Genomic DNA, 20,878 nt, shown 5'->3' with positions numbered 1-20,878 from the left:
TAGTATTTGTTAAGTGCTTAGGCTGAGAACGATTTGTTTGGAAAATGAAAATAAATTCCAAAACTAACATTAGAAAAGCTTTTTCAAGTTTTATGTGTCTACACTTTCCTACATCATAACAACTTTCAGCTAACGTAGATTTTTTTTCCCCCTGGAATATACTATGATATTTATTATTTATAAATTCATCTTTCTACTTAAAATTTTTTCTGGTAAAATACACATAAAATTGACCATCTTAGTCATTTTTAAGTGTGCAGTTCCATAGTGTGAAGTATATTCACATTTCAAGTAATGTAATTTTAACAGAGGGTGCGACTTTGTACTTGAGTACTACTGTTTGCCTGGTGGACCTTTCAACCAGATGTTGGGACTTGTAGCTAAAGAATTGTTGTGTGGTTGATTTTATTTTTGTTAAAACCAGAAAAAGTCCTGGGCCAGGAGTGAATGGGAAACAATTATAGCATGACAAAAAATTTTCAATAGATAAAACATTCAAGCAATAGATCTAATATCCAAGGAAAATATCTAATTGGGGACTAGAAAGGGATAAGAAAAAGAAATAGTCTTCAAGAAGTGATTTCCACGGGACTCCTGCTTGAACCATTTAAATTATTACGGTGCTTAAAATAGACTTTTAAACTACCAAGCTATGCAGAATAAAATTATGTGCAAACTGATGTCTTTTTTTTTCCCTCTTTACAATGTATTTTGATTTTTTAGCAAGTTTCTCTGTCCACTTCTCTTCCCTTGCACTTTAAATTGCCTGACGTGCTGTGCTTACTCTGCTGCTCAGGGACTGTTTAGTTCTATGCATCATGCATGGAGAAATCTATTCTTAATGCCTAATAGTATTTAGGAAGTAATAAGACACAAGGAGCCAGGAACCGTATCAGTTTAATCTATCTTGAGTGCACTGGATGTATTTTGTGGGTACTTTGAACATGATGGTGTTGCGGTAATTGGTATGATTAGTGTAATACTTGGCTATATTATAAAATAGTTAAAAATGGGATTAGATTCTGATAAGGTAGCTTGCTCATTATTCATTAAATCATTTATTTATTGCCTTGCATTCACTATAAATACATTTATTTCTCTTTCCTAAAAGTAAATGCTTAGCTTGTTGGTCAAATCAGAAGCTCTCTGAGTATAATTAATTACATCCCACTATCTTAAACCAGAACTATTCTAGTGATTTTAATTCAACTAATAGTCCCTGACATGTCTTCTGATGCAATCTAAAAATGGCAAAGGAAAAAAAAAGTTGTTTTAAGATTCATCGTATAAAAAAAAAGGCACAGGTCATAAATACTTTGTTTTATGTTTTGTTTCAATGGTAGAATACCCAGGAAGTTAGATCTTGTGTAGTCATTGGCCTTTTTATGAGTTCTTAAAAGACATCACTAACTAAAATTATACCATATTTGTGACCATAGTGCGCATCTCTTTTCATTACCAGTGCTGTGTTTTGAATTAACTTCCACCATTCCCTACTTTTTATAGTGGTTTTCTGAATGTTTTGGTAGAAATTAATGACAAATTTGACTCAAGATACTCTGTCAAATTTAGTTACAGGATTTTTGAGTTGGGAGAAACAGATTCTAACTGTCATGTACCCAATGTTCTCATTTTCCAATTGAGGAAACAGACTCAGAGAAATGAACTGGTGAAATTACACACAGCCAGGCTGGCACCAAGCTGGGGCTCAAAACTTGTCCCCTGACTTACAATCCACACCCATCCTACCACTAGTGGATTGAATAGCTGTCTTCCTTGTCTTTCTCTCCTATGTATATTTTCTCCTTTAAAAAAATACCTTTGGATTCTGTTTCCTGATTGACGTTACTTGCAATGGAAATTTTAATTCATGCCGGCTGTATATCAGAGCTTCTGCAGATCACTGGTTTTTCTTTAAGATATCTCTGTGTGTGTGTGTGTGTGTGTGTGTGTGTGTGTGTGTGTGTGTGTGTGTTTAAAAGAGTCTTTGCTTTGCTTTTGTACCAATTCTTTCTTCTGCCTACCTCCAGAATGAAAGAGTTAGTGGTCTCCCTTTTAAATATATTGTTGGGTTTTTTTTCCCCCAGTATTCTCCATCTTAGTAACTTCCTTGAGATCTTATTTTGAAAATTTACTTAGTTGTTAATTAATTTAGATTTTAACTTAATACTCTTTAGTTCAAATAATAATGGCCACACTTAAGAGCATACTCTTCAAGAAACAAATATTTGCCACGTGTTGCTTTCTCTCAGTTAACCATTGTTTAGTTGGAGTAATTCTCTTGTCAAATGTTCCGGAGCTATCTACCTCATGTTATCCAGAAATTAATGCCTGTAGACCCTTTAAAATTATCTTTAAAATACACTTCCTCACCCTTCTATGAATATATATTTGTGGAGTTAGGCTCAGTAACCTCATTTTGTGATGATGTACAACATTGAATTCATCGATTAGGAAATCTGTTCATTCATAGAGCACTTTTTATTTTGTAATTTGAGCTTGTTTTCCCAGGCATTTTTTGGAATCATTTCATTTTAGTGAAGGACTCCAGTAAGAGAGGAGAGCAGTTATTTTGGTGTGGTGACCTATACAGCAGCACAGAACCTTGAGAACTAATTTGAGTAATTAAACATAGGATTAAGACTATGTGACTTAACCGTATTTCCTCTCCTGAGTTTACTGTAGGCCAACTTTATGTTTTGATATACTCAGTTGACAATAGTGTCAAAATTATCAAAGGTGAAGTAATTTATAAGTAATTTTTTTTATTATGTGTAGTTGACATACGATGTTATGTTTCAGGTGTGCAACATAGTAATTCGACAGTTCTATGTATTTCTCAGTGCTCACCATGATGTGTAGTCACCATCTGTCTCCATACAACATTATTACAATATTATTGACTTATTTCTGTATGCCCTACTTTTCATTTCCTTGACTTATTTTATAACTGGAAGTTTGTACCTCTCAATCCCCTTCATCTATTTCACTGATTTCCCCTCCTACCTCCCCTCTGGCAACCACCAGTTCTCTGTATTTGAGAGTCTGTCTGTTTAATTTGTTTTTTAGATTCTTACATGTAAGTGAAATCATATGGTATTTGTCTTTCTGTGTCTCACTTATTTCATTTAGCATAACGTCCTCCAGGTTCATCCGTGTTGTCGCAAAATGGCAAGATTTAATTCTTTTTTTTTGTGGCTGAGTAATATTCCATTGTGTGTGCATCACATTTTCTTTATCCATTCATCTCCTCATGGACACTTGCATTGCTTTCATATCTTGGCTGTTATAAATCCCAGCAATAGGATTATTGGATCATAGGGTATTTTTTTTTCCAGTTTTTTTAGGGTATTTTCATTTTTCATTTTTTGAGGAACAGCCATACTGTTTTCCATAGTGGTTGCACCAATTTACATTTGCACCAATGGTGTATGAGGGTTCCCTTTTCTCTACATCCTTGCCAACATTTGTCATTTCTTGTCTTTTTTTTATTAGCCATTCTTATTAGTGTATGATGATACCTCATTGTGTTTTTGATTTGCATTTCCCTGATGATTAGTGATGTTGAGTATCTTTTCGTGTGTCTGTTGGCCATCTGTATATGTTCTTTGGGAAAATGTCTATTCAAGTCCTCTATTTTAAAAAATTTATTTAGGGTGAGGGAGGGGCAGAGGGAGAGGAAGAGAGAGAATCTTAAGTAGGCTCCACATCCAGCCTGGAGCCCCACGGGGGTCTTGATCTCACGACCCTGAGATCATGACCTAAACTGAAATCAAGTCAGACACTCAGTTGGTTAAACTGAGTCACCCAGTGGCCCTATCCATTTTTTAATCAGATTGTCCTTTGGTGTTGAGTTGAAGAAGTTCTTTGTATATTCTGGATATTAATATTTAGATACATCATTTGCAAACACCTCCCATTGGCTAGGTTGCCTTTTTGTTTTGTTGATAGTTTTCTTTGCTGAGCTAAAGTTTTATTCTGGTATAGTCCCAGTAGTTTATTTTTGCTTTTGTTTCCCTTGCCTGAGGAGACATATCCATAAATATGTTGGTTAGGCTGATGTCTAAGAGATTACTGCCTGTGTTTTAGTTTTATGATTTCAGGTCTCACATTGAGGTCTTTAATCCCTTTTGAATTTATTTTTGTGTATGGTGTAAGAAAATGGTCCAGTTTCACACAGCATGTAGCTGTCCAGTTTCCCCAACACCATTTATTGAAAAGACTGTCTTTTTCCTATTGTATATTTTTGTTTCTTTTGTCATAGATTAATTGGCTATATAAGCATGGGTTTATTTCTGGGCTCTCTATCCTGTTCCATTGATCTATCAGACACACATTTTTATCTGAAATAAAATATCGTCTATCTCTATGTCATTCTGCTATAAAAACTCCTATTTCCTTAATGCTTTTAAAAGTTAGGGTTTTGAGTACAGAATTAAAAACAAACAAACCCAGACGTTGTTCTTTATTTTGAATCCATGGAGTTAAGTCATTGTTTACATCTTGATTTCTGTTTTTCTGCATTGGAGTAATACTACAAAGCATATAAATGTTGAATGTCAGAACAGTCCATGGTATATGTCTCATGTTCCTCTTTAAAAAATACCTCTCGCTGATGCACTGCCAATGTTATTAAATGTGACCACTGTTCTTGTTCATTTCTTCTGTCTCCTCCTCATGTAGCGTTCCTTCCTCTGTGCCTTTCCACTGAGCTTGCCACATTTGCTTACATGGATTTGTGGTTTTACTTATGGAGCAGCTTCATGGCCAGAGCTCCCCACCTCTTCAGGTCGATATGTCTCTCACAGAGCCCACGTTTCCACTGAGCCACCATTCTTCCCCGGGTGTTGCTCCTGCACCCTGCCTTAGTTTATGTGAACTCGGATCTTTTTGGTCGGTGGGAATGTACACAAATCCTCATGTACTACACTTTATAGACCCTGCAGAAACTTTGGAAATTATGTCCATCCATTTGGGCATAATTATTGCCACATGCTTGTATCTGTTCCTGTAAAGGTGTCCTTAGTTCACCAAATGAATGGATTCTCGAGAAAGCAGATATAAATTGAAATTTGGCAAACAAAGCCATGCGTTATTTGTACATACAGCCATGCTATACGTTCTGTGCTAACCCTATCAGCTAGGTACTGAAGTAGAAACCTGTGGTGGCCAAGTGTGGTAAATAAGGGACTCAGTTCGCACACTTTGGCAAGGCAATAAATATCTCTTCTATCGGTTGGCCTTCTTTCAATATTAATTCATTTGGCAAATACCTGAAGATAGAGAAGCTGCATCACTTAGAGGCTGAGAGCATAAACTCTGGAACTTAACCAGCTAGTTTAAATTCTGGCTGTGCCATTTATCAACTCTGTGCCTTGGTTAATTTTCCTCTTAATTTTCTCATCTTGAAAATAGGGATAATAATGGTACCTACCTCATGGTGGTTTGAAGGTTAAATGAATTCTAGTAGGTAAGATTCCTAGAATATTCCTGACATGGCAAGAACTCAGTAAGTGCTAACTCTTGTTGTTCTTGTTCACCTATGATGGGATGTGTCCTTTGCCTTTGATGTACTTAACAGTCCAGTGAGGAGAGAGAAACTAAATAGTTTCAGTCATTCAATATTTCAGCTACTATTGAGTACCTTCCATATGGCAGTCACTGTAGTAGGTCCTGAAAATAAAGCAGCAAATAAGCAAACATATCCTTGCTCCTGTGAAGCTTATTTTTAGGAGGTAAGACAGTTAAAATAATTTCTGTAAAATGTCAAAAGTGTTAGAATAGAGGAAATGCAAGGTGCCGTGGATACATCTAGCAGGAGGACCTAACTTACTCTAGGAGATATGGGACAGTAAGGAAAACTATATCATGATGAATGCTCTATGGAAGTCCTCTTTTGGATTTAGGGATATCACAGAGTAGAAGGTTCCTGAGTCAGGGAAGCCTTCTCATTGGTGGAAATACACTGGAGCTGACTCTGGTAGTGAAGATGGAGAGAAGTGGCAGTGGGGCAGGGAAAGTATTCCTAGCAAGTGGAATGGTTTGTAGGATGTCATGAAGCATGTCAAAGCATTTCACAGTCCTTGGATTTCAGTAGTTCTGTATTGTTGGGACTTTGTGTGGAGCAAATGGGGGTGTGCAGTGGTACATGTAAGGGGAGAGCAAGAAGAGTTTAGATTCATCTGCAGATCTGAGGGAATTACTCTGCCAAGCAGTTAGGAATGGATACTGAAGGCACTTGGGTGTCGCTGAAGTGTTTCAAACAGAGAAGAAATTGTGATCACATTTTTATATTTTAAATTTTTAGTATCTTTATTTTTTAATTCTTTTTTAAAGATTATTTATTTGAGGGGGGGCAGGGAGAGTGTGAACAGGGGGAGGGGCAGAGGGAGAGTGAGAGAGAATCCCAAGCAGACTCCGTGCTGAGCCTGGACTGCTCTGAATCCCAGGACCCTAAGATCACGACCTTCATTTAACTGACTGTGAGCCACCCAGGTACCCAATTTTTTTTTTTTTTTTTTTTTTTTTTGAGAGAGAGAGCATGCATGTGAGTGGGGTGTGGTGGGCACTGGGAGAGGGAGAGAGAGAGAATCTTAAGTTCCATGCCCAGTGCAGAGCCTCATGCAGGGCTCGGTCTCAGGAGCATGACCTGAGCCAAAATCAAGAGCCGATGCTGACTGAGCCACCCAGGAGCCCCAAATTTTTATCTTTAAAGATAATTCCTTTATCTCTGTGGAAAATAGACTGATGAGGGCAAGATCGGAGATAGGGAGATTAGCAGTTGCCCAGGCAAGAAATAATGGGAAGCTGAACCAAGGTAGTAGCAGCAGAAATGGAGAGAAAGGGTCAGATAGAAAAGATGGAAGATCAAACTGACATCCTTTAGCTAGCAACTCAGTGGAGGGGCGAGGGGAGAGGGTTTAAGTGAATGCTTGGTTATATGGTAATGCCACTCAGGGATTATGGGAGGAGAGGAGTCTGTCAACTTGGATTTCCCCTACGTGGAAACATCTTGTGTTTATAATATCAAACATTAGTGTCACTTCAGCAAATCTCAAAAATTCTTATATGCACTTTTCTTCAGGCAGGTACAGTGATTGTATTCATTTGTGAGACAGCAGTTATTTGGGGTTTCAGGATCTCATAGCTAAGTAGTGAGAAGAATTCAGGTCAGATCTCCTGTCTTCTGGTCTGTGTATTCTGAGGGAGGTTAGCTGTTCTTAATTGATTGTAGGAGTTTGATAATATTTTTAAGAGCTGTAGGGAGCAACTTTCATAAATGGTTGAGTTGAGGCAAACATAGGGGATACTGTTAATAACGTATAATAATATAAGACTTTCGAATAAAGGAGAAAAAATCCTTCAGAAGAGAATGGCTAGCATAGGAAAAGACGCTGTTTCTTGTGTTCTGTGATTAGTCTTTAGTGCCCTCTATTGACTGCTATGTCTAAAACAATGTTGATTCTGGAAAACAATGTTCTTTGCAGTGTTTTGACCAAAACAGGAAGAATTAGAGGTATTAAAATTGTGATAAAAGGTGATAAAAACTGATGGGGACTTTAAAAAAAAAATCTGCATGGGGTCTCAAAGTTGGGTAGAGGTCTTAAGAAATTCCATGCTAACATTTTGTTTGCTACAACATGGGTATGCTGTTGTGGGCTAGATTTTCAGAAAACAGACCTTCCTGATGACGAGTAGTCTAAATCAGGCTGGTTTTTCAGCATTTTTTATGCAGCAAAGCCTCAAGAATAGCAGTCGCCCCAGTAGGCAGGAGCAGCTGCTCTCTTTCCATAGGGCAGCTACTACACGTGATGAGCCTGAAAGGAAATGACCGTTCCTCATTAAAGCAACTTCATTCAGCTGCGTGGGAAATCACGCAGTCAGAAAAGTCATCACAGAAAATGAAATAGTGATTATACATAATGGGGCATCTTCAGAAGTGGGGTGGTTTGTCTTTTTTTCTTTTTCTTTTTTTTTAATGACAAAGGAGCTGCCCTTGAGTTCTCTCTTCCAGGAAAAGAGGTGGTAGATTAGACTTAGTGTTAAGAATAACTAGAGGTCTAAGCCTGAATAAATTTCAGTAAGCAAGCACACCTGGTATAGTTTAAGGTCTAAAGAAGACCGCTTTGTATAAATGAATGCTCACCGTGACTTTTCTATAATAAGGGAAATCTATTAATCGTTCAATTTCTGTTATTGCCCGGTTAATCTTTCTTTGAAATGTTTCTAATTATCATTTCAGCTGGTTGCATTTTGAAAACCTGTTCACCGAGTTGGGGTAAAAATAGTGCTTTTTGATTTGGTGTTATATGAAACTGCAGAGATTGCTTGCACCAAGCTGGTGAAATCATTTATTTGCTTTTGGTCTATTTTACTGTTGCAATTTTCTCTAAGAAAGTTTAGTAATTATTAATATGAAGTAATGCTAGATGCTTTCTGTGCATTTCATGAGGGGAATATGCTATTATGTAGTTTCCCTTCCCCCCTAATAAAAAAGCCTTTCATCACAAACTGACATCTTAAATGAAGGACATAATTGTACAGCTTATTTATTAGTGTGTCAAACTTAAAATGGAATGGTTTCATATTTCAGAATGAAAAGTGTGTTGTGATTCATGGTTGCTGGTGACAAAACAGACAGCTCTTTTATATCTGCACTGATTGCCTGCTGATAGACCACTGTACTTTTTTGTTGTTGTTCTTTTCTTTTCTCTTCCTATGCAATAGCTCCCTCTACTTGAAAATATTGGTGTGATTATAGTTCAACGCTATGTACTTTATTAGTGAGTACTCGTGACTCTTTTTACTTTCTGTCCCCCATATAAGTATGAGGTGTTATACATCAGAGCATGTTAGAAATTTACCAAGAATCTCTTGACCTTGGAGCAGAAAAGCAAGGTGAGGGAAAGTAAGATAAGTTATGTTTGAAGGCATTTTTCAAGGAATTAGCTGTGTAGCTTTTCTTGATTTAAATATATTTGGCGAAAATTCCATATAGTCCTTGAAAATGAACCTTGATGTCTGAATCACAGAGGTCTATGAAAAGTGGATCAGTAAACTCCAAAAGAACCATCAGCCACTTCAAACTGACTGGCTGGAACTTGGCAGATTCTCACTTTGCTAATTCCAAAGTCTTCTGAGTCTAACACAAAACATGACCGTTTCTCATTTGTCAGGAAGCGTTCAACAGTAAGAGAATCTCATGTTACTACACCTTGGCTTTATGGAGGAGTATGTGCATAATGAAACAATAGGAACAAAATAGACAGAAGCAAGTGTTTCACCTGGGATTTGATGATTTTTTCCCTCTCCCTCGCTAAGTTTGAGGTTTAGTAGTTGTACCATTATTTTAATGTGGCACAAGTGGCAGAGCATGGTGGTCAAGAGGAAGGACTTGGGAGCCAGACTGGTTGGGTTTGAATCCTAGCTCTGCCAGTTACCAGATGGGTAATCTTGGCAAGTTTCCTTAACTATCTGAGCCTTAGTTCCCTCATCTGTAGAAACATAGACAAGTGTTAGAGTAAAGCACTTAAAATAGAGCGTGACACACAGTACTATATATCAGTGTCCAATAAAATAAAAAATAATGGCTTATAAATTGGTTCTTATTAACCAAATGTATTTACTGAATGTCAACATTATCTTTAGGGCTGCTTAATAAAAAGAAAAATGGGGCCCTCCCAGTGGATGAGAATTATTTACACATTGGTTTTGTTCATGAAGTGACACTCATTTTCTTGTATCAGAGGAGTTCTCACCGAGGGGTCCCTATACTGTGTTACAATTTATATATTATAAGTTATAGCTCTGTTATTTTTAAACTACTTTTTTCATGCAGTGGAATATTCGGTGGTTTCCACCTCTTTTTTGAACTTCATTGATTTAGCAGGAGGATTTTATATTGGTGGAACATATAAAAAATGAAGTATCACTTACCATAGTACACTTCTCTTAGAGCCTACTTATTGCCCAAGAGCACTGGTCTTTGGTCTATAATACGACTGTGCTTGAGAATGTCAGGGAATCTTGCTCAACTGTCAGTAGACTTCTTGTGGCCCAACAAAATATCAGTCACCAAAAGTTCAAAGAAGAAATTTTTATGTATTGAACCCTTAGACATGTAACTGAAATTGTTTAGATGTTTCCACCTTGATATAAGCTGATACTTGCGGGGGTATATAGCGTGATAGTGTAATAGATGTTGACCTCTTTGGAAGAATATCACCCCAAATGCCGATACTTAATGTAAATAGTCAAATGAGATTCAGGAGTATATATGTTTTCAGAATCTGACTTCTCTTTCCTCTTGGCTTGACCCTTAGGACCCTTTAGATCCCACAAGATCAGTGATTGTGATCCGTTCCCTGGTGGCAGATGGTGTCGCAGAAAGAGGGGGAGAGCTGTTACCTGGAGACCGCCTGGTCTCAGTTAATGAATACTGTTTGGAAAACAGCACACTTGCTGAAGCTGTGGGAGTGTTGAAAGCTGTGCCACCAGGCATTGTACGCCTTGGCATCTGTAAGCCTTTGGTGGTAAGTGTTCAATTTTGTTAATATAGGACATGATAATAGTGTAATACTTAAGAACCTGGATTTTGGAGGCAAATACACCGGGTTTCGAATCCCTCTTCAACAACTTACTCTATGTGTGTCCTAATACAAGTTTCTTATGTCCTTGACAGAAACATAATGTCTGTCTCATAAGATTTGGGGAACTAAAGATTATATTCATTAAGTGCTTGTACATTATTATATAAATAGTAGCTGCTACCATTGCTAGTCCTATTACCACTTTTACTACTATTTTTATCTTCATGATTTTAGCACAGATCTGTAAGTTCCCATCACATTCCTTAGGATGTAAATGAAAATAAGTCTGTGCATTTTAACTTTCACTTGGGAATGATGTTGAGATGGCATGGTAAGTTGAAATCCAGTTAACTATATCGTTTTTTTGGTTGTTGTTGTTTAAAAAATGTAAAATATCTTATTAATAACTTTTGTATTGATTACATATTGAAATGTTAATGTTGTAGATATATTGGGTTAAATAAAATAGACTATTAAAATTAATTTCATCTGTTCCTTATTTAATTTTTTAAAATTATAATAATATTTTTTATTATATTATGTTAGTCACCATACAGTACATCTCTGGTTTTTGATGTAAAGTTCGATGATTCATTAGTTGCGTATAACACCCAGTGCACCCTGCAATACGTGCCCTCCTTACTACCCATCACCACCCTATCCCAATTCCCCCCCCCCGAAGCCCTCAGTTTGTTTCTCAGAGTCCATAGTCTCTCATGCTTCATCCCCTCTTCTGATTACCCCCCTTTTCTTTATCCCTTTCTTCTCCTACCAATCTTCCTACTTCTTACGTTCCATAGATGAGAGAAACCATATGATAATTGTCTTTCTCTGCTTGACTTTTTTCACAGCATTATCTACTCCAGTGCCGTCCATGTTGCAGCAAATGTTGAGAAATCGTTCTTTTTGATAGCGGAGTAATGTTCCATTGTAAAGGTCCCTTAAAAAGTTAAAAATTGGGCTACCCTATGATCCAGCCATTGCACTACTGGGTATTTACCCAAAGATACAGACCTAGTGAAGAGAAGGGCCATATGCACCCCAATGTTCATAGCAGCATTGTCCACAATAGCTAAATCATGGAATGAGCTGAGATGCCCTTCAACAGATGACTGGATTAACTATATCGTTTTAACCATAGGCGACGAGATTTCAATATGCTTTTCTGCCCATCAAAGTGCCTCATAACACCTAACATCTAGAACTCTGTGTGGTCAGAACATCTTGAAGTTCTCTTGCTGCTTAATCTTATGTCCTGGGTCAGATCAGTGTTCATGTCTAAGGGCCATATTACAATTGGGGTGCTTTTGAGGTTCCCCAATGCAACAAAATACCTGATGATAATTTGCAAGCAGTATGAAGATATTCTTGAGTGCTTACTGTATATCAGTATTTTAAAACCTATACATGTATTAACTAATTTAATCCTCCTGGCAACTTGAAGAGGTAGTCCTCTTGTTACCCTCATTACAGCTGAGCCCATCAAGAGACAAGAGAATTGAGGAGCTTATCCGTGATGATGTCAGCAGTAAGGGGCAGAGTTGGGATATAAACTCAGGTGGCTTCAGACCACAGTACTGTATATTTAACTTGTTGCAACTTTAGTTTGCATGCAGTGTGTCTTGAAACAGATAGATGGTCTTACTAAAGTGTTAGACTGGGTTTCAAGAGACCTGGACTCCATTTCTAGCTTTCCTATGAGTCAGTCCAGTGGGTTTCGATGCAAAGATATGTAATATACACGAGAATCATCTGGGAGATGGTAAAAATGCCGTTTCCGAGGTCCTAAGCTCAGAGAGTCTCATCAGGTCATTGAGATGTACTGTTTAGGGATCTGCTTCTTCAGTGAATCATCCATGTAGTTCTGATGCAGAATTTCACACTTTGAGAAACATTGTCCTAGTAATTTGATCATAGGCATACCACTTTTCTTCTCTGAGCCTATTTTTTCATCTCTGAAAAGACTGAACAAGACTAGAGGACTCCTAAAATCTTTCTTAACTCTAAGATTCTTTTATTCTATGAAATATATTAATATACTGTATGAATATGTTAACATACTACATGTGTCCATATGTATAGGTAAATATAGATAAATATGTTCACTTATAAATATGTAGGTATAGATATATAGATAGAGATAGATCCTGTATTACACATAGTATTTATGCATTGGGGAACCTCAACGTGGCCTTCATGAATTCCCTGTAAAGATGCCAGTACGTTATACTTTCAGGCACTCTGAATATTTCAGAATGGAGTATAGCACATAGCTAATCAAGTTCTTGACTTTATATCCTGTATTTGGTGTATGGGTGTTGCCATAGCCAACATGAGACACCAGGAGATGCCTGGTTTGATTTCTGGATAATAAGTTGCAGGGAGGAATTCGATATTTTTATGGGGATCTCATCTTCTTGGCATTTTGGTTGTGGGGGGGATTTTGTCTTGATTTTCCCTGAGGATTGCTTGCCTGATTATTTGGGCTGCCAGAGGAAATCCCAAACTATTTACGTCCTAGAGGATTTAAACAGCGTGACTTGACTCGGAAGCAGTTTAGGGATGTGTGAGGTGGTGTAAAAAAACAGAGCTTAGTGACCAGCCGGGTGTGGGTTCCTGTGCTATTTCTGGCAGACGTAGAGCTGCAGAGACTTCGGGATCTTGGCCACATTCTGAGAGGGCTTTGGAATGTAGTAATCGTGAGGTGGACCTTTGCCTAGGCTTCCCTTAGTGAGCAGAAGGCTTCCAGGATACTTGGGAGTGGGAAGCCACAGAAGGGATGAAGACAAAGGTCACTTTCAGGACTGTAAAAAATTCTTAGTGGAGGGGCACCTGGGTGGCTCAGTCGGTTAAGCGTCTGCCTTTGGCTCAGGTCCTGACCCCAGGGTCCTGGGATCGAGCCCCGCTTTGGGCTCCTTGCTCAGCAGGGAGCCTGCTTCTCCCCCTCCCTTTGCCTGCCGTTCTGCCTACTTGTGCACATTCTCTCTGTTTCTGTCAAATAAATAAATAAAATCTTAAAAAAAAATTCTTAATGGAATTACCACTAATTCCTTCTTTAATGTCTGGGTCCGTTTAGCAAAACTGTTTGCTCATGAGCTGTAAATAGTGATGCACGGACCTTCTCTGTGGTCTCTGTCTCTCTGGTGGTCCACTTGGCCACTTATCACATAATGTTTACTGAGCATTTACTCAGTCCTCTGTGGAAGTGGGGTAGAGAGTGTGAAGAAAGTGGCCCAGAGTCAGCTTGGGCCAGAAAGACTATGAATATATAAAAGTTAGGAGAACACGATATTTTATTAAGTCATTTATTATATTGATATACATTGTCTATATAATGTGTTTCATATTATATATTTTCATATTAACCGTGAATGGGGCTTATCTTCTCTTTTCTGCAAATTCATCTCAAATGTATCAGATGTAAAAAAATGAATGAACTGACTTCAAAAACTGTATCGTATCTTCAGAACTAATAGGTCAGAGCTGGCAATGGGGTCCTTGAGCCGGACAGCTGTGGGTTTTTGCTTAGTTCTGTGATTTGCAAGGGCAGGGGGCCAATATAATTGGGCCAATTATTTAACCTCCCCAGCTCCCACTTCCTTGTCGATAATGTGGGGGACTGCATGGCGTGGTAGTTGCGATCCCAGGCCCTAGGGCCAGACAGCCGGGGTTCCAATTCTGGGTGTGTAACTGATGAGCTATGTAACTTTTTACTCATCTGTAAGCTGGGATTAATGGGAATACCTACTTTCAGAATGTATATTAATATATTAGTAAATATACTAAATGAATATTTAAAATGCTTTAACCTATGCCTGGCACATAGTACCATAAATATGTATGTGTTGCCATTTTTATATAAATATAAAATATAAAATCATGACTTGGATTGCTGTGAAGACTAAGCTGAGACAAAGCAATGAAGTGTTTACCGTAGATTGTGATTTAGAGCTAGGACTCCATAAATAGTGGCTCTGTTCTGACCCAGGACCGCTGTTGAGCTGGTGAACACTCGGATGGCCGAACCTTTTCTGAGGGCAAATGACTGCCCTGTACCTTTGTTAAATATTTTGAATATTACCCTGTGTATACTGATACATTTTTTAAAAATATTTTATTTATTAGAGAGAGGGGAGGGGCAGAGGGAGATGGGAGAGAATCTCAAGGACTTGGGGCTCGATCACACCACTCTGAGATCATGACCTGAGCTGAAACCAAGAGTTGGGCACTCAACCAACTGAGCCATACAGGCATCCCTATACTGATACATTTCTTAATATTAAGGCCCTTTTTTGGAAAGTGATGTTTCTTAATTTAAGGAAATTTTTTTTTCCTACATAGTATGTCTCTTTATTTTGTCAGATCTTCTTTTACAGTTTTCTCCTTAAATGTGCTGTGCAGTTTTTTTAGTTTAATTCTGAGATAATTTACTGTTTTCCCCCCCTTTGTGAATGATGTCTTGTTTTCTCTTACATTTTTAAATTAGCTATTGCTGAAGTAGAGATAATGATACTGACTTGGTAATTTGATCTTATATCTGACAAACTTGTGAAACTCTAATTCGTGCTTCTTTAAAAAAGTTAATTTATCTATCTGTCTATCTATGTATTTATCGTCATGATTAAGTGTACTCTTTCATCCCCTTCACCTATTTCCTCCATCCCCCCACTCTGGTAACCATCAGTTTGTTCTCTGTAGTTAAGAGTCTGTTTCTTGGTTTGTCTCTCTCTCTTTTTCCTTTGCTAATTTGTTTTGTTTCTTAAATTCCACATATGAATGAGATCATAGGGTATTTGTCTTTCTCTGACAGACTTATTTCACTTAGCATTATACTCTCTAGCTCCGTCTATGTTGCAAATGGCAAGATTTCATTGTTTTTTTAATGTCTGAATAATATTCCATTGTCTGTATATACAACACATCTTCCTTATCCATTCATCTATTGATGGACATTTGGGCTGCTTGCTTCCAAATCTGGCTATTGTAAATAATGTTGTAGTAAACATAAGGGTGCATATATTTTTTCAAATTAGTGTTTTCATATTTGTTCAGTAAATGCCCAGTAGTGGAATTACTGGGTCATAAGGTATTTCTATTTTCAACTTTTTGGGCAACCTCCGTACTGTTTTCCATAGTGGCTGCCAGTTTGCATTCCCACCAGCAGTGCACAGGGGTTTCTTTTTCTGCACTTGTTTCTTGTGCTTTTGTTTTTAGCCATTCTGACAGGTGTAAGGTGATATCTCATTGTAGTATCTCATTTCCCTGATGATGAGTGATGTTGAGCATCTTTTCATGTGTCTGCTGGCATCTGTATATCTTCTGTTTATGTCTTCTGCCCATTTTTTAATTGGATTATTTAATTGGATTTTTGGGGGGGTGTTGAGTTGTATCAGTTCCTTATGTATTTTGAATACTAACCCTTTACTGGATATGTCATTTGTAAATATCTTTTCCTATTCTGTAGGTGGCTTTTAGTTTTGTTGATTGTTTCTTTTGCTGTGCACAAACTTTTTATTTTGATGTAGCCCTGATAGTTAATTTTTGCTTTTATTTTCCTTGCCTCAGGAGACAGATCTAGAAAAATATTGCCACAACTGATGTCAGAGAGATTACTGCCTGTGCTCTCCTCAAGGATTTTTTATGGTTTCAGGTCTCACATTTAGGTCTTTAATCCATTTTGAGTTTATTTTTGTGTATGGTGAAAGAAAATCGTCCAGTTTCATTCTTTTGCATGTGGTTTAAGGGCTACTTAAAAAAATGTTTGCAAAGCTTTGACTCAAATATGGCTTTCTTTTTAATTATTAAAGAAAAGTTTATTCTAATAAAACAATTTGCATAAGTTTTATTGTGTCCTTGCACTTAATGGAAAGATGAGAATTAATCTGAAGAGAGTTCAAAACTAAGGTATTTTCTTTGATTATAAAAGTGCTTCGGATGGTAGCCAGAGACGCAGGGAGTGGTGGGTGAGATAGGTGAAGGTCGTCAAAAGGTGGAAACTTCCAGTCATAAGATAAGTAAGTCCTGGGGATGTAATGTACACCATGATGACTCTGGTTAACAAGAACATATTGTATATTTGAAAGTTTTAGTATAACTAAATTTATTGTGATAATTTTGCAATATATACATACATCTAATTGTTGTACACCTAACTAATATGATATATGATGTTATATGTCAGTTATATCTCAATAAAAGATAGCTTCATGGTTGACAAAAACATTTCCTCAATTATGCTAAAAAATAAATTTAAAAAATTGTTTCCAGGGGCACCTGGGTGACTCAGTCAGTTAAGCATCTGCCTTTGGCTCAGGTCATGATCCCAGGGTCCAGGAATTGAGCCCCTTGGGCTCCCTGCTCAGCGGGGAGTCTGCTCCTTCCTCTCCCCTTTGCCTCCCCCACTCGTGCTGTTGATCTCTCTCTCTCTCAAATAAATATATATAATCTTTTAAATAAAAATTGTTTCTGTTTTCAGGAAGATGATAAAGAGGAAGAAAGTCATTATATTTTACATTCAAACAATAATGAAGACAAGACTGAACTTTCAGGAACAATTCATGATATAAATTCATCTTTAATACTTGAAGCACCCAAGGTATTTCGTAAATTGATTTCCCATTTGAATGGTTTGCTGTGAGCCAGAATTTCTATAGAGAAGACAAAAGCTTGTTCCCACTCTCAGCTTACGAGATAGAAATTAAATGATCCTCCTCTCGCTTTTTAATTTTTTAAAAAAAATAAACTGTTTTCCCTCTTGTATCCCAGTGGCTTCATAAACGACATAGGCCAGATATAAGGCATTTTCAAAGCACAAACATACCTTATTTTATACCATAGATACACTCTTAAAATTTTGAGGGTAGAACACAATATTCAAAAATAGACATGCATTTAAAATGCGTTAGAAAATAGAGCTATATCAAAGGACTTCTTACTCAGTACTTTTTAAAGAAAAGAGTTATTTAGTCAAACCCTTCTTTACACTTTAATTTTAGAAAGTATATTTTGAAGCTTTTCCTTTTTTTTTCTGAAAATGAATTGTGCTTATTTTGCTCTTTGCAGGTAGAGTATGGTATTGCTTTACCTGATAACAACCGTCTGGTGATATTCTTTGCATAATTTATTGACAGTGCCTCAAGCTGATATTTATTTCTATACTGTATATTGTGGGGTTTTTTTAGTGTAGACATTTTTTGTTAAAATTTCATAAGTGTATGACATCTTCAAATATACCCTGTAAACGCACCCGTAAAAAAATTAACTAGCTTACAGTATTTGATACACTATAATAATTTAAAGGTGGGAAGTAATAGATTCATTTCATGAATTTACATTTGGTAATATTTAATGAGTAGGTGTCCAAATAGGAAATGTCATTGATCCCTCAAGAGGAATTGGGCCTCGTTGTGCTCAGCACTCTTGAGGATCCCCAGGGTTAGGTTAGAGGCTCAGCAAATCCATACATTCCTCAGGCATTACCTAGGAACTCAGCGAAGTTTCTACACATGTATGACTAGTTTCAGTTGTATGTACTTCTAATTAGTGAAATATAAATTAATTAAAAAGCATACTATATTCGTTCCTTTTTTCCCGTATAATTTTAATACAGTTGAAAAAATATATTTCTGTTACAGGGATATTATAAAATAGTCATACTCCAAGTTGTTGAGACCTGTGTCCTGTATCTTTATAGAGAATGCTTTTTGATAATTCCAATAGCCATAATTTCTTTTGAGTTTTACATACACTTGAAAATCCTGACTTTTTCAGTCTCTGCTTTCTTAGGTAATAGTGTGATGTGTGTCTATATTTATGTACTATTTCTGTATGAAATGAATGAGTTAAATGTTCAGTGCAGCAGGTTAACAAAATTCCTATTTCTGATTGAGAATTTTCAGGTGGTTTAATGTATAACAAACCTTTTGGAATAGTCATTGCCTTTGCCAAGGGCAGATTTTGCCTCTTTCTGTTTCCCTTTCTTCGCTTTGAGGGTTGTGTGGGAGTGAGCATTTATTTTTCCTCCTTTGTAATGGAGATCTGTTCAAGTTCACTGTGCCTTGGCATGGAATGTAGTCATTGAGGTTATGTCAGGGGTTAACTTCCCAGTTAATGCGTAGTGCCACTTTAAGGCAGGTGGGGTTAAAATTATTTTTGCAACTTTTATTTACAGGAATTCAGAGATGAACCCTATTATAAAGAGGAACTTGTAGATGAGCCGTTCCTCAATTTGGGAAAGGCTTTTCAGTCCCAACAGAAAGAGATAGACAACAGCAAGGAGGCCTGGGAGATGCATGAATTTCTGACTCCTAGATTGCAGGAGATGGCAGAAGAAAGAGAGATGCTTGTTGATGAAGAATGTGAGCTCTATCAAGATCCCTTTCAGTCCATGGACTTATATCCCTCATCGCACCTTCAAGAGGCTGCGCCTGTTCCCTCTGTGAAGGAGCTTCACTTCGGCACTCAGTGGTTACATGACAGTGATTCCCCTGAGCTTCAAGAAGCAAGATCCATGATGAGTGTGTATTCCCAGGAGACACAGCAGTATGGCTATAGCACTGGAAACATGGTAAGGGACGAGAACACATCTTCCACACGCCCCCTTCTCTTCCCTTCCTTCCCAACCCCTGTTCCTAAGTCATGTAACTTTCAAAAGAACAAGATGTAATGGAAAATAAGATTGCTGTGATTAGTCATTTTTCCAAGACATACCATATAGTGAAATGCTGTATATATAAACTCATCTTTTCTGTATTACACAACTTCTAGTAAGAGTCACTAAGTGGCAGTTGCCTTTTATAGTGGTTTATAGTGGTTTTTTGCCTTTTTTTTTTAATGATGTATTTCTCCAGATTATCCATTTCAAAGAAGAGATCTTTTGCCATTTGTGATTTTTTATTCCCTCAGAAAGATACGGCTCTCTATTTCTCATATTGTGTATTTGTATTTATTGGGGAAAATCAAGGCAAAATGGACTCAAGATACGTTGTTTATGTCTTGCTTATCCACACTGTTCTCTGTGTTATATATGATACTAAATAGAAGGTCACTAAACTCTTAAAAATGATCTTTACGTTTGTGATACTGCCTATTTTCAAGTTGACAGGAAAGCATTATGTTTTGATAGGTTTGCCCTTTTGCCATAGATCACCAATAAGCTTTGTTTTTATAAATTAGAATTACCTGGTCACCAATGGAATCTTTCATCAGGGACATTTTTTATTTTTTTAAATTTATTTTTCCAGTATCATTTTTAACTTTTAAAGCAGCTTTGTCGAAGTATAATTTACACACCATAGCATTTACCTTGTTGTAAGTGTACAATTAAGTAATTTTTAGCAAATTTATGGTTATAAAGCCATCACCATCATCCAGTATTAGAACATTTCCCAACACCCCACAAAGTTTTACCCTCATCATTCATTGAAATCCACAGGCCTGGGCAACCATCAGGGACAGTTTTTAATGTTTTAGTTTTGTTTGTTCATTTCATGTCCCAGATTAACTTCCAGGCGAACGAAAAGAAACTTATTAAATAGAGTTTTGGGTTTTTTTTGTTTGTTTGTTTGTTTTAGAGAGGGAGAGAGGGGAGGTAGGGACAGAGGGAGAAGGAGAGAGAGAATCTTAAGCAAGCTCCATGCCCAGTGCAGAGCCCCAACAGGGCTTGATCTCATGACCCCGAGATCATGACCTGAACCAAAATCAAGAGTCAGACGCTTAACCAACTGAGTCACCCAGGCGCCCCTAGGGATATTTTTTTACAAGGCCACTTAGCAATATATTTATATACAGCATAGTACTTCCCTCACAGAGATCAGTAACTTTCTCGCAGTGCTGTGGGGAGTGTGCTTTTCTTTGCTCTCTCAGAGGGCCCATTGGGCTGGTTTCTTTGCTTTCTCCTTCCTCAGACCTATCTTCGTTTTCCCCCTTTTGCCAGTGCTATGGGTCCTTCTATGCAAGGTGCTATACTAGCTGTATTTATGGAATGCAAGAGGATTAGCGGACTCTGGGCAGTCTACCAGAGAACAGATGTTTTGGGATTATGTGAATAATGCCTGGATATGGGAAGAGGTGACAAAGGATCACCTGGGGTGTGGCCATTGACTTTGGTGTTTTCTTTCCTTGCCAGTCCCATTCCTGTATCTGTAAGTACTCAAACCCAAACAGAATATTCAGTTATATGGAGCAAATTCTAATCACAGGTTAATGAATATTCATAAATACTCATTTGTTGTGACTTTCTTCTATAAAAAGAAAATTTTCCATTTACCCAAATATAAGGCAACCTGAAA

General features: G+C 37.4%; 1 protein-coding gene across 4 annotated transcripts in view; it reads left to right on the top strand.

Annotated features, from left to right (window-relative positions):
* The window catches only part of PATJ (PATJ crumbs cell polarity complex component), a 336,460-nt gene that overhangs the window by 82,811 nt on the left and 232,771 nt on the right, over positions 1–20,878 (top strand). For all 4 annotated transcript variants that reach the window (XM_048220189.2, XM_026497951.4, XM_026497952.4 and 1 more), the window contains exons 18-20: positions 10,323–10,532; positions 17,065–17,184; positions 18,760–19,155. In XM_048220189.2, coding sequence (XP_048076146.1) covers positions 10,323–10,532; positions 17,065–17,184; positions 18,760–19,155 — 726 coding nt within the window. The remainder of the gene's footprint in view (positions 1–10,322; positions 10,533–17,064; positions 17,185–18,759; positions 19,156–20,878) is intronic.

This window comes from Ursus arctos, unplaced genomic scaffold (assembly GCF_023065955.2).
Source record: "Ursus arctos isolate Adak ecotype North America unplaced genomic scaffold, UrsArc2.0 scaffold_12, whole genome shotgun sequence".
Classification (NCBI taxonomy): Eukaryota; Metazoa; Chordata; class Mammalia; order Carnivora; family Ursidae; genus Ursus; species Ursus arctos.
This window is presented reverse-complemented; position numbering and strand designations above follow the sequence as displayed.